This window comes from Moschus berezovskii, chromosome 11, assembly GCF_049115385.1.
Source record: "Moschus berezovskii isolate FMDL1 chromosome 11, NW_MosBer_1.0, whole genome shotgun sequence".
Classification (NCBI taxonomy): Eukaryota; Metazoa; Chordata; class Mammalia; order Artiodactyla; family Moschidae; genus Moschus; species Moschus berezovskii.
Window position 1 is genome coordinate 6,149,765 of NC_142470.1, and position 13,194 is coordinate 6,162,958.

The following is a 13,194-nucleotide window of genomic DNA, read 5'->3' on the forward strand; positions in this document are numbered from 1 at the left end:
GAGCATCAAATGAGATCACACTTGCTAAGTGCAGGGCACCGTGCCTGGCCCCACACTGTAAATACACAGGTCATGGAAGCCCTGTTGCTGCTACCGTAGCTGCCTCAATACCAGTCTGAGACAGGCTCCCAAATGGGTGAGATCAAGGACCTCAAAAGTGAGTCCATGACAGCCCCGAACTGTGGGTTTCTGTGCAGCCACTGGGACTTGGGACACAGACGCGAAGGTGAGCAAGCAGAGACTGCCTCTGAACTCGAGGCTTTGGAAACAGCATGGAGTAGGAATCAGGATACCTGGGGGGGGAGGCCTTGACTCAGGTGCTTACTGACTGGGGGCCTCTCTGACCCTCAGTGTCTTCCTCTGTCAAATGGGGCACCCTTATCTGCTTACTCTGCTCCATGGGGTGGTTATCGATTATATATATTAGCATTACCGAGGGGCCAGTCACTCTCAGATACCTGGTGTGGATCATCTCACTGATTTCTCACTGCACATCTGTGAGGTGGGATGATTATTAGCCCCATTGAATGGATAAGGTACTTGAGACGCAGAGAAATGAAGCCATTGGCTGGAGGTCGCCCTAGTGAGTCGGGGGAGAATCTCTGGGTTTGGGCAGGAAAGTGCTTTGTAGACTGCATCAGGTAGCGCCAACCTGCTAAACAACTGTCTTGGGCCATCAGAGCAGAGCTTGTCCTGGGTGGCCCCAGCCCAGCCCCGGGTCCCGCCTTGCCTCCGTCCTGCGGATGATCAGTGAGCCATTCTGCAGCCGGTGCCGGAGCCGGCCGCCCCGCAGCGGAAGGCCGTCTTTGATCCAGTAGATGTCAGGCACCGGCTCTCCACGGACCGCACAGTCCAGCCGGATGCTGCCTCCGACAGGTTCCACCAGGTAGGAAAATGACTCCCCTTGTAGGACAGGGGCCTCTGTGTCAGGTGACATCAGACAGGGGGGTCAGAAAGGAGGTTCCCTTTAGGTTAAGCCTCCCATGAATCCATCCCCAAAGGCCTGCCTGCCAGACCCCAACGACCCACAAAGGCTTCTGCTGGTTCGGCATGGCTATGTAAAGTCAATACATTAGGGATAGCAAACAACTTCCGTGTCATGGGTCAAGTGCACTAGCTTGGCAGTGGTTGCCAGGAACACCGTGCTGAGAAGGATTTGAAGCCAAGTGGGAAAAGTGCTATGATTGATTAGTGATGTCTGAGACAGGCACAGGAGGGGAGAAATGGTATGAGTGTCATATACTCGTAGGGTACTTTGGAAAACAAAGATGACATGATCATTAGGACACCTCTGTCAGACACAGCAACACTAAGACGTCTCCGATTCTCATTCCATGCAATGCTTAAACCACTCTTGGCTGCCCTGTGCCGGTTTTCACCCTTGCTGGTTTCCTGAGGTTGAATCTACCAACAGTAGAGTCCTGGTGCTGCGGGCAGCTCAATCTGTCCATTGGGCCCCATCCTTCCATCCTAAAGTTGAGTCTACAAGTCATGGTGTCATGAGGGTTATTGGGCTGCTACTGGGAGAGGAGGGCTATGGGGGGGCAACTGGAAAACTGGTGAGATTCTCACTTTGTTTCCCAGGCCCCTGGCCCCCTCCCACACTTACCCTGTTCGGCTGAGGGTAGTACTGAAGGTCAATGGGTCAGATCTCATTCTACACTTGGGGCATCTGGGCATGCTAAGTCACTTCACTTGTGTCCGACTCTGTACAACCCTATGGACTGTAGCCCATCAGGCTCCTCTGTCCAAGGGCTTCTCCAGGCAAGAACACTGGAGTGGGTAGCCATAGCCTCCTGCAGGGGACCTTCCTGACCCAGGAATTGAACCCTCATCTCTTAGGTCTACCTGCTTTGGCAGGTGGGTTCTTTACCATTAGTGCCACCTGGGAAGGCCCGAGACATCTGGGGAGGGTAAAAAGCACTGATGTCGGGCCTTGTCTTTACTGGTCAGGTGAAATCTGGGCCTCAGGGTTTTATGAAGTCCCCCAGGGGATTCCAAAGCCCAACCAGGGTGGAGAGGTACTGGTTCAGAGATCAGGAGGCCAGTTTCTTAGAAAAACCACTAGACTGGGTCAGCAGAAGTCTGGAGAAAGCCCACGGGGCCGCTCCCTACCCTTCACGTGGACGAAGCTGACCGCCTGCACGCGGCCCACTCCGTTCTCCGCCCAGCAGGTGTAGGTCCCGCTGTCCTCTCTGGTGACTGCCACCCGCTGCAGCGTGCTGCCCCCGTCCTGCTCGGACACCCCTTCTGTGGCAGAGAAAGAGATGCCCGAGGAGCTCTGGGCTAAGGGTGCCGCGACCTCCTGCCCAGAACACTTAACTCGGGCCTGGGTATCCAGCAGGTGCTTCATGAAGGCACAAAGTGTCCCTTTCCCTGCTGGAAGCCAAAGCAAGTTAGGCCCGATCATGGCAGGCACAGGCCATGTTAGAGGATGCGGTTGAGGACCTGCCTTTTCTCATCTTCAAGTTCACGCTGAGTTTGATGAGTGGCCAGGGTAGGTCTTTGGGGACCTATTAACACGAGACACTTGTAGAGATGATGCCATGATTTACATACAGATAGGTGCTATGGCCAGCCTTTGACTTCCCTGTCATCATTAGACACAGCCCCTACATCAGGAATAAGGGCAAGTGCTCACTGATGGGCCATTTACTCTGGGCGAGGCCCTGCCAGGCGTGCTTCCTGCATTAAATCATTCTGCCCTCAGGACCACACAGTTTTCTCTGTTTTAAGATGGAGAGCAGGGCTCACAGAGGCTGAAGCTCTTTCCCAAGCTCCCTGCCCAGGAAGCTGTGGGGTTGAGGCAAAGCTTTCTGCAGGTGTGCAAACGGCAGCCACACACGTTCCCCAGTACTTGGACTAGGAGGGTCTGAAAATATCATTTGCAGTGGAAGGGGCTTAGAAATTCATCCATTCAACAGTCACTTAGGGAGCACCTACTCTATATACCATGGGGCCTGGATAGACCTTGCTGTTGCTTAGTCGCTAAATCGTGTCCGACTCTGCGACCCCATGGACTGAGGCACGCCAGGCCTCCCTGTCCCTCACTATCTCCCGAAGTTTGCCAGGTTCGTGTCCATTGAGTCGGTGATGCTATCCAACCCTTGGGCCTCCCGAAATAGCGCCTGGGGTGCAGGTGGGAGGGAAGACCCCCCCGGGAAAGGAGTTTGCTGAGGGGCTGGGCTAGAGTTCGGTCCCTGTTCCCGGCCCAGAGGTCTCCAGGGTTGAGTCTTTTTTGCAGGTGGCTTCTTGTCGGGTCTGACCTGTGACTGGTCACGTAGGGCCATGTGTGTTTGCCCTGTCCCCCCCCCTCGACAGGGCCAAGTCTGGAGACCCAGAACCCACAGGCTGACTGGCGCCCTCTTCCCCATCCTCTTCAACCTCTCAGGGTCCCCGGGACCCTGTCCCGCCCGCCCCCAGCAGGCCGAGACCTGTGACCAGCCGGTTGTTGACGGTCCAGACTATTCGGGGTGTAGGGCTGCCCCGGGCCGCACAGCGAAGCCACAGCCTGTCCCCGAGGCGCAGGCTGCGGTCCCCGGGCAGGGTGGTGAAGACAGGAAGGGCCAGGACAGTGAGATGCACTCGGCGGCGGGCACGGCCCACGGTGTTCTCAGCAGTACAGGTGTAAGTGCCAGCGTCCTGGCTCTGTGGGCAAAGGGATGGATCAGCCTGAGAACTGCTCCCTCTCCAGAACAGCCAGAATGTTCCCTGGGGACCTGCTCCCTGGAAGGTTCCCGTGGACCATGCTGCCCAGAGAGGCAAAGTGACTTGCCCCAGCTCACACAGCTGGCAAATAGCTCGGCTTCACCGTTGCACCTCCCTGCCACCTTCATATGACTAGGCACTGTTTTTCTTTCTTTGGACTGTGCCGTGTGCGGTTTGCCGGATCTTAGTTCCCCACCCAGGGATGGAACCCGCGCCCCCTGCTTTGGGAGCACAGGGTCTTAACCTCTGGACTGCCAGGGAAGTCCTGGCTATGTGCTTTGATGAAATAAGATTTATATTTTAAGGCAGGACAAGAAAAAAAAAAAATCAGATTCTGTCTCCGTGTCTTTTTGGGCCTCCCTTCCCCTCCCTAAAGTGCATTACCCATTAACCAGACCTCCTCAAAGACAGATGTGCCTGCTCGGCCGTAAAGACCAATCTTTTTTCTTTCCTCTGACGCTAGTGACATAACTTCTTAAAAGAAGAGCATTCTTTTCCAGCTCTCTAAGAGGGTCACGGTGACTTGCTGCTCACTTTGTACGTGCTTACCTGGAGTATGTGAACTTTATCTACAATACCAGTATCTCATTTTGATGTATGATTTTTTTGTCTTAAAAATGTATGTGACTGTGTCTTTGATGTCTAACAGGTCCCCTGGGTTATCATCCTCAGTTGGGCTCAAATAAAATTCCCTTTTTAAAAAAATTCTTCATTTGATTGTTTATTGAATTTTCAGCCTTTACCATCCAGGCCTGACCACACGCTTGTAATAGTCACTATTCACTGAACGCTCATCCATCATCCCTGAGGCCAGTCTTTCTCTGAGAAGAGACGTCCCGATGGGCATCTCAACAGGGCTCTCACCATTGCACATCTGGTTCCCTGTGTGGCAGGATCCCTGCCCGAGACTCCCTTAGGTTTGCCCGTCCAGCAGCCAGCCGCCCATCCGACTGGAGAGCAAGTTTTTGTCATTACAGAACATGATGCATGCTGATAGGGGAAGGGGGCCTGGGTCACGTTCACGCCCGAGGCTCAGGTTGAGAACAGTAGGGGCAGTTTGGGGACATAAAGTCATTGCCATGCATCCCTCTCCTTCCTTCCAGGGCTCCTTCCCTCCCCAGGAACTAGTCACAGAGGTCCTGATTCAAATCTCCATTCTGCCTCTTGGCAACAGCGTGTCTTGAGCACCTGGGTACGCTCTGAACCTGTTTCCTCATCTGTTGTTCTTTAGTCACTAAGTTGCTTCTGACTCTGAGACCCCGCGGACTGTAGCCCGCCAGGCTCCTCTGTCCATGGGATTTCCCAGGCAAGAATACTGGAGTGGGTTGCCATTTCCTTCTCCAGGAGATCTTCCTGACCCAGGGATCAAACTTGGCCAGGCAGATTCTTTAGCACTGAGCCACCCTTCCTCATCTGTAGCGGGGGTGATAATACCTACTTCCGCAGATTCTAGGATTAAGAAAGGGCGCGGGGCTCAGCACAGAGCAGGACACACAGGAGGTTCTCAGCAGGTGTCTGCCGCTCCTGCTGCCACTATTATCTCTCTCTGCTCCCAGGGGTCTGACCCTCACCTCTGAGTTTTTCACCAACAGCTCCCCGGAAGGCTGGATGGTGAACTTCCCCTCAGCTCCAGACACAGGCTGGCCATCCTTTTCCCAGGTGACGTTAGGCTCGGGGCTGCCGCTGGCGGTGCAGGGCAGGAGGGCGTGGGCGCCCTCCGTGATGGACAGGTCGGGGAGCCCAGGCTTGATCGCAGGCGGGACTGTGGGGGGAGGGGAGCTCGCTTGGGGACTGGGACTGGCCTGGGGTGGCCTGCCCCCGTCCAGTGCCCCTGGCGCTTGGCACACCCTCAGCCCCTTCTTCCACCTCACCTGCTGCCCTCCCCCCACCCCACTGTCCCCTGCTCATAAGCCACTGCCCGTGGACTGCACAACCTGGGGATTTTCTCGCATTTGGCGGAGCTGTGATGCAGTGACCCCATTCACACACATGCACACACAGGGACTAACACCACAGAAATGGCTGTCGCTACTGCAAAGCCAACAGGAACAAAGAACAACCAGACTTGTTTCCCACGAGAGGCCAGAGGAAGCAGAGAGGACTGGAGTTACTGTCTGAAGCCAGACCTTGGGTGCAAAAACTGGAGATGTGTTCCTCGAATTCCTTCTAGAACCACCAGCCATGCTGGAATAGGCATGGATGCAGGGACATGTCCCACCTGGGACCAGAGCCAGGCAGAGACCGGAGGGGCTCTCAGGAGTCTCAAAGCCCCTAGCTCACCGGGGTCCACTTTGGTCCCCCTCCCCAGGCCCACCTTGCACCACCAGCCGAGTCTTCCCCACGGCACTGCCTGCGCTGTTCTGGGCGAGGCAGAAATAGTTCCCAGCATCCTCTGGGCTGACATGGATAATCCGCAGCTGTCCACCAGGGAGGACCTGGGTACCGGCCCCTGGATTTGGCGGGGAGGAATTGGGAGCTGGTGGGTGGGGCAGCAGGACCCCCGAGGAAGGCAGGAAGCTTGTTTGGGTGGTTTGGTCTGACCAGGCAAGTGACTCGCTGTGGTCACAGGCTGACTGGGGGACAGAGTGAGCCTGGATACTGGACCCAGAGTCCTTCTGGGCTGTCCCCGTCCTCAGTCCCCCAACCCAGCCACCGAGCGCTCAGGCAGAATGAAGGGCTCTGGGCTGGTGAGGGAAGACAGGAGGGCAGGAGGTGGGTGCCATGCCTCTGGGCAGGGCACGGGCTTTCCAGACCTCCCCACAGGAGTGGGCAGCCCCGGGACGGGAAGGAGGACCCCAAGAGGGGACTCACCTGCAGGCACGCTGAGCCCCTCCTTCTGCCAGGCGATGCTCGGCCGAGGGATGCCCGAGGCCTCGCAGGGCAGTAGCACCTCCTCCTCGGCCACCGCCCAGACCACACTGGGCAGAGGCTTCACAACGGGAGAGGCTGCAAAGGAACAGGGTGGCAGAGGTCCCTGGGGACACCTCCTACCGGGGGGTGTCTGAGCACCAGAGAGAGAAGCTTCTAAAGGGAACAGGGAGTTTCGGAAACCTCGGAATGGAGGACATAGGCAGGCTGAGTCTTTTCTCCCAGAGAATCCCCTAGCCCTCCACCTGCTCCCCTGCCTCCAGGGCCACGGCTGTCTGGCCTGGGGACGCTTACCTTGCACAGTGAGGACCACGTGCTTGTGGGCCATGCCTGCAGTGTTGTGGGCCGTGCAGGTGTAGCGGCCGGTGTGGATGGGGAGGGCCTGCCCGATTTCCAGGGCCCCTGTGGGTGGGAATGGGGCACAGAGAGGGATGAGGGGACCCGGAACGGACATCCCAGGGAAGAAGCCAGCTGGGCTCTTACACATCCTACTCTGGTATCTCTGTTGCACGCCACTCAACCTGCCTCCCTGCCCATTTGTAAGGAGCATGGGGGAACCTGGGCCTGCCTCTCTCCCTGCCCAGAGCATAACCATGGGGAGGTCCCTTCCTTTCTCTGCATCTTCCAGTCTCTGGGCCAGGTGTACAATGTGGAATCATACAGAATGGGCTTTAGACCTTTCTGGCTGTGATGTGCCAGGATCTGCCACTGCCCCACCTGGAATCCCTGGTCCGCCTCCACCTTACCAAGGTTCCACAGGCCTTCACCCTGCTATCTTTGTGCTCTGCTCAAAATTTGCCTCCCCCAGGAAGCCCTCCTGGGTTACCTCCTCTGTCCTCCCTTTGCCTCTCTCCCTGTGTCTTGGCTGCTCCGTGAACACCATTTTAACCTTCCCAGGCTGTAGGCTGCACCTTAAGAGTCAGGTAAGGTGGTTTCTAAATCATCCCCTGTAGACCCCTAAGGGCCTCCCGAGTGGGCAAGGGAAGTGAGGTCCGCCTGACTCTGGACCACTCTGCAGCACCGCCCCCCCACTCCCAGCTCCAAATGGAACCAGAACCTACCTTCTCTCACGTGTCTGGCTTCCTCATAGCCACTAGTCAGAAGGAAGAGTTCTATTGCTTTGCAAGAGTTGGACAACTACAGATCTGGCCAACGGTTCACACACTTTAGGATTTCCCTAACCAATCAGCTAACAAATACATTTAATTTGGAGAATTCGTGTAAAGTTGCCAACTTTTTATTTTGACAAGCAAAGACACTGAAGTCACATCTACTACTACTTAAGTCACATCACATCTACTTTCACCTGAATTTCATAAAAACTTTAAACCCCAAATTATTAAGAAAAGCACGATTTCAGAATAAAGGACAATTCTAATGAGCTAAAACCAGCTTTGTGAAAACTCTCGAGTAGCTCTTATCTCTCTCATTTTGTCCTTAAGCAGCAACGGCTTACCAGCTAGCATCAGGGACCGACTGATGATTATCAACACTCCAGGGATTGGACGGGGAGACTCAGAGAGGGTCAGGGGGTTCTCCCAGATCACACAATGAGGGAATCGCAGAGTCGGGCCAGAACTTTCCATCCTGCTCAACCACCAGGCCCCAGGGGGCTGCTTTCACGGCCTCTGCCCAGTGTCCCTTAGTGTCCCCTCCGCAGAGGTCCACGTGGCTCACCCTTACTCACCGGAAGGTGACACACGGTAGCCGCTCCCTCGCACCCCCAGCCGGGTGCCTGCTTTGCTCCAGGACACGACCGGGGCCGGCACGCCCGTGCTGTGGCACGTGAGGACCACGGGTGCCATCATTGTCACGGTGAAGTCTGTCTGGTCGTCGGCAATGGTGGGAGGCACTGAAACACAAGTCAGGGCTTGAGGTCCCCGGGGGAACACAGAGCCATGGGGCCAAGCGGATGAGAAGGCTGGACAGACTAAGACACAGGGGACATCAGTGATGAGGGGCCGGGGCGAGGCACAGCGGAGAGGCAGTCACATCTGTTCACTCAGCTGTGTTTTGCTGGGCCTGGGGATAGTTATGAACTGATTTCTAGAGATACTAGCCAGCTATCTCAGGGAGCGTTTCACAACACAAGGGCACTTGGTGGGGGCACAGAGGTGGGGAGGTCAGAGAAGGCCCTCGGGGGACATGGCATTTAACCTGAGATCTGAAGGAAGAGCAGGTGTTGCCTGGGTGAAGGGAAGAGTGTTCACTGCAGAGGGAACAGCATGTGCAAAGGCGCCGAGGTAAGGAGCAAAAAGCTGAACTGAACCTGGGGGCCAGCAGGGCTGACCTTGTGAGCCCAGGTGACACTGAGCTTTCTATCCTGAGGGCAGTAGCCATGGTGGGAGGGGCTTTTATCTGAGGTGATGACAAGGTCAGATTTTGGTTCAGAACATTCTGGATTTAGGGAGAAGCCTCTCCTACAAGCTCCCACAGGCTGTGCTGGAGTTGGGTTATGTCAGTGTGGGAGGGCAGGATCAGAGAGGCCTTCCTGGAGGAGGTGATTCAGGAAGCAAAGAAAGACTCGGGGAAACCCTCAGGTCCTTGCAGGCGGAAAGAGAGCCCAGGAGAGGGAGACACTGTCCTCAACCTTCACCCCTGACTGTGAGCTTCCCGTAAACCGTCAGCCCTGACCCTGAACTCACCATTAACTCTCACCCCTGACCGTGAACTCACCGTGAACCGTCACCCAGTAGAGCTTGCGGGCCTCGCCCACTTCATTGCTCACCACACACTCAAACAGGGCTGAGTCCTGGGGGCCGGGAGCTTCAAGGAGCAAGGTGTTGGAGGGCAGGAGTCTGGACAGACAGACAGACTAAGTGACTGGCTTGGCTGACCTGAAACCAGCCAGCCATGACTTCCCTGCCTGGGGAACTTGGAGGCAGGGCATGTGTCTCCTGACTGTTTTCCCTTCCTGTATCTGGCCTCCAGTGCCGACTCAAAAAGTTTCTCCTAGAATTTTCCACCTCTTAAGGTCTAGATGTTGAGTTTGTGGGCAATTTTAATGTCTTCACCTGGGTTTCTCCATAATTCTAGAAAGTTTTCTAAAGTCACCACCTAGGATAACTTCTGCGATACAACCACACCCAAAGCCCTGATTAGAACTGCTCGTGTTCACTGAACACCTGTTTCGTTACAAAGCTCCACGATGACCTGGCACCTAACACAACAAATACCTGGTGAATTCATTGCTGAACTGGCTCCCTTAATCCTCCCAGGGATCAGTTCAGGATCAGATTTGAGAAACAGGGAGACCAAGGCTGCTACAGGCGCTATGGGTTCAGTCTCAGCCAGCATGAATTTAAGCTTCTAGGTGGGTTTTTAAAGACCGTATATTCTCCATTTGGCTGTATGTCCCCAATGCCCCCACCTCCTATCGAGCATCTCCTGTAAAGACCTCCTTGCCCCCTGAGGTCCGGACACAAAAGTTCTGGTGCTGGCTTTGGTGAGTGAGACCCAAGCACGTCACTACCTCGGTTCTGACCCAGCTCCCCATCTGTGAAATGGGCAAGCCCTCCTCCACCCTGAGGATCTCACAATGTCCCCGGAAGGACCAGCTCAGCACCTGTAGGCGCCCTGCTGCAGGCGGAAGTCCAGCTTCTGTCCGTCCTTCCACCAGGCCACGAGGGGCTTGGGGGAGCCACTGGCCTCACAAGGCAGTGAGGCTGGGGTGTGAGCGGTCAGGGTCAGGTTGGAGGGGCCAGGGGCAATGGCTGGAGGCTCTGGGGAGAAAGCAGTGATCAGGAGACAGGGTGTGGAACGTGGGCAGGGGCAGGGGGTCTGGTGGGGCTGTGCCCAGAGATGAAGTCGAGGAGCAGGGTTTACTCTTATCCCCTTCAACCCACCCCCGAGGAAGCAGGGACCGGGAGGCAGGAGAAACTCCCAGAGTGGGTCTTCCAATGGGCTCCCAAAGCTGGGGTGATGGGACCTTTGCTCACCCTTGAGGTTGGCATCTCCCTAACTACCTCTCCTTGAATGAAGCCTCCAGGGCAAAATTCCCCAGCAGCCTGCCTGAGGACAGGGCTCAGCTGCCTCCACCAAGGTGATCAATCGGATTGAAGAGCAGATTAGAGCCTCTGGCTCAGTGATTCTGAGTGTTATACAGCTTGTACATCTTTTATCAGTAATATAATAGTATAGTAGTAAGTGTTCCCTGGTGGCTCAGATGGTAAAGCGTCTGCCTACAACACTTGCCTGGGTTGGGAAGATTTCCTGGAGAAGGAAGTGGCAACCCACTCCAGTATTCTTGCCTGGAAAATCCCATGGACGGAGGAGCCTGGTAGGCTACAGTCCATGGGGTCGCAAAGTCGGACACGGCTGAGCGACTTCACTTTCTAGTAAGCGTATATGCTTGCATAAAAATAAATATGCATATTTGAGTACATACACTCAAAACTTTTAACCAATGGGCTTCATAGTCAAAAAACATTTGAAAGCCATTGCTCTTGGCTCCGACAGTTAGGATGACCCAGAAGCTAAGCAGGATCCGGCCCTGACAGGGATTAGGTGCTGAAGGCAAAAAACACACCTTCCCTCATCTACCTACCGAAGACCCGGAGGTCACGACCCTGCCGATCGGAACCTGCAGGGTTGGATGCCAGGCAGAGATAGTGGCCAGCGTCCTGGGTGAGGACTGGCTGGATCCTCAGGGAACCTTCGGGCAGAACTTGAAACCTGGAACACAGGGAGGGGACCCCTGGTTGTGTCTCCAGCAAGACCCTCCCCTCTGTCCCTCACTTTTCCAGCAAGAGGGTGCTAACTCAGGAGTCCTGCAGGTTTGAGGCCAAGGTCAGGGTGGCGTGGGGGTCATGGCCATGGGCAGCAACCCACATGGCAACCTAGAATCAGAAAGGGTGAGAGTGGCTGCTTCCGGCCTTCCATGCTCCTACCTTGACCCAGCCTCTCCCCAAGAGCCAGCAGGCAGTGGTACCCCCACTCCTTCTGAGAACAGCCTCTAGATCAGGTCTGGCAACTGCCCTTTCCCAGGGGCCATGTCTGTACTCTGTGATCCCACCCATGGCCACAGCCGACTGGAGGGGACAAACACGCCCTGCAGTGTGGGCCAATGGAATTCTCTGCCCTGGGAATTTGGAACTGGGATTCACAGACAGCTCTCCAGCTCTGCAACTTGTGTGAATGCAGGAGTTATAACTTGGGCGGGGTGGAAGGCTGGTGGGGGAGCATCCCTAACCTGTTTGCAGAGAAAGAAGATATAGAAAATTGATCTGAGAGACAGAGAGACCTGAAACCTGTACATGGAAACAGAGATTAGCAAGCAAGAGTCAAAACCAGACACAGACAGACAGACAGGGGTTCTCAGGCCCTTAACCAGTGGGCATGCCTGTCCTTGGGTTCTGAAAAGACCCATGTCCTTCCTGCTTCAACTGCCCAGGTGGGCTTCCATTTACAACCTGCAGAGAGGTACCTGAGCCCCTCCCCAAGGCCCTCTCTTGCCAGCACCCACCTGGGGCTCCCGAGATCCAGGGGGACCCCGTCCTTTCGCCAGCTCACGAGGGGCCGGGGGGTACCGTCTGCCTGGCAGGGCAGCAGGGTCGTCTGGTTCACGGAGGCACTCACTGTAGGTGGTCCTGGCTGGATGGTGGGCACCGCTGGAGGAGAGGCACAGAGGGAGCGGGTGCTGGGAGTCTGTCACTCTCCAGGGGGTGGGCAGGGCGGGTGGGGTGGGAGCACTCACTGTGGACCTCCACATGGAAGGCCAGGCTGGTGCTGCCCGCCGCATTGCGGGCGGTGCAGCTGTAGTTGCCGCTGTCGGCCGTGCTCAGTGCCTGCAGCTGGAGGAATCTGCCCTCCTCGGGGAACTGGGTGTGGGCATCTGCCTGGAGAGACCCCCCCCAGGGTGACAGACCCTCATCAGTACGGGGCTGGCCCTGGCCAGCCCCCCAGGTGGCAGGGTCATGGAACCAGTGGGACTGGCCCGCAGCCACTGCACTTATGCCCAGCTGAGGACTCTCTAGGGAAACAGGCTCCTTTGGGAGGGAAGGGCATCCTCCCTGGAGCTCCTCCTTCAGGCCTGTTGCAGGGGGCTCATGCTCAGAGCAGGAGCTGGAGCCTCCCTCAGATCTACAATCCTTGAATCCACAGCCACAAATGGGCCGCATTTCAGGGGTGAGCACAGAGAACCTCAGGAACGGGCCCCAGGCCACACAGTCACGAGGCCTGGCTCAAAGGTACAGTACAGATAGGCAACAAAAGTCCTGGATGCAAACCTCAGCCTTGCCTCAGTGGCCCCATCACCAATATGAGGTAATAATAATATAACAATTTAACAGGGTGGAGATATAATTTAACAGTCAGGAGAGCAGGTATGTGCTGTGCTGGCCTCGAACAGGCTCCTGGCACCTGGGAGCCAGTCTGCCCAGGGTCTGGGGCCCAAGAGGGACAGAAGGCAGTGCCCCAGGGTGCCCAGCCTGGCACCCACCTGCAGCAGGATGCCTTCTCGGTGCCACTCGATCTCCGGAGCCGGGTCTGCCTCCACTGAGCACTCTAGTACCAGCTGTCCCGGGGCCAGGCCAACCACAAAGCGGGGGCCATGGGGCCCAATGACATTTGGAGGGGCTGGTGGGGCAGGCAGAGAGGGCGTGAGAGATGGACTCACCT

General features: G+C 56.2%; 1 protein-coding gene across 4 annotated transcripts in view; it reads right to left on the reverse strand.

The window, feature by feature from the left end:
- HMCN2 (hemicentin 2) overlaps positions 1–13,194 on the reverse strand; it is a 173,898-nt gene that overhangs the window by 18,811 nt on the left and 141,893 nt on the right. For 2 of the 4 annotated variants that reach the window (XM_055399540.2, XM_055399539.2), the window contains exons 71-84: positions 13,016–13,152; positions 12,272–12,413; positions 12,041–12,185; positions 11,123–11,250; positions 10,142–10,298; positions 9,253–9,374; positions 8,264–8,428; positions 6,871–6,978; positions 6,520–6,654; positions 6,023–6,157; positions 5,280–5,470; positions 3,435–3,648; positions 2,116–2,250; positions 731–921 (exon numbers count right to left, since the gene is read on the reverse strand). In XM_055399540.2, the coding sequence (XP_055255515.2) occupies positions 731–921; positions 2,116–2,250; positions 3,435–3,648; positions 5,280–5,470; positions 6,023–6,157; positions 6,520–6,654; positions 6,871–6,978; positions 8,264–8,428; positions 9,253–9,374; positions 10,142–10,298; positions 11,123–11,250; positions 12,041–12,185; positions 12,272–12,413; positions 13,016–13,152 (2,105 nt within the window). The remainder of the gene's footprint in view (positions 1–730; positions 922–2,115; positions 2,251–3,434; positions 3,649–5,279; positions 5,471–6,022; positions 6,158–6,519; positions 6,655–6,870; positions 6,979–8,263; positions 8,429–9,252; positions 9,375–10,141; positions 10,299–11,122; positions 11,251–12,040; positions 12,186–12,271; positions 12,414–13,015; positions 13,153–13,194) is intronic. The other 2 variants (XM_055399541.2, XM_055399542.2) reach the window with 2 other exon arrangements.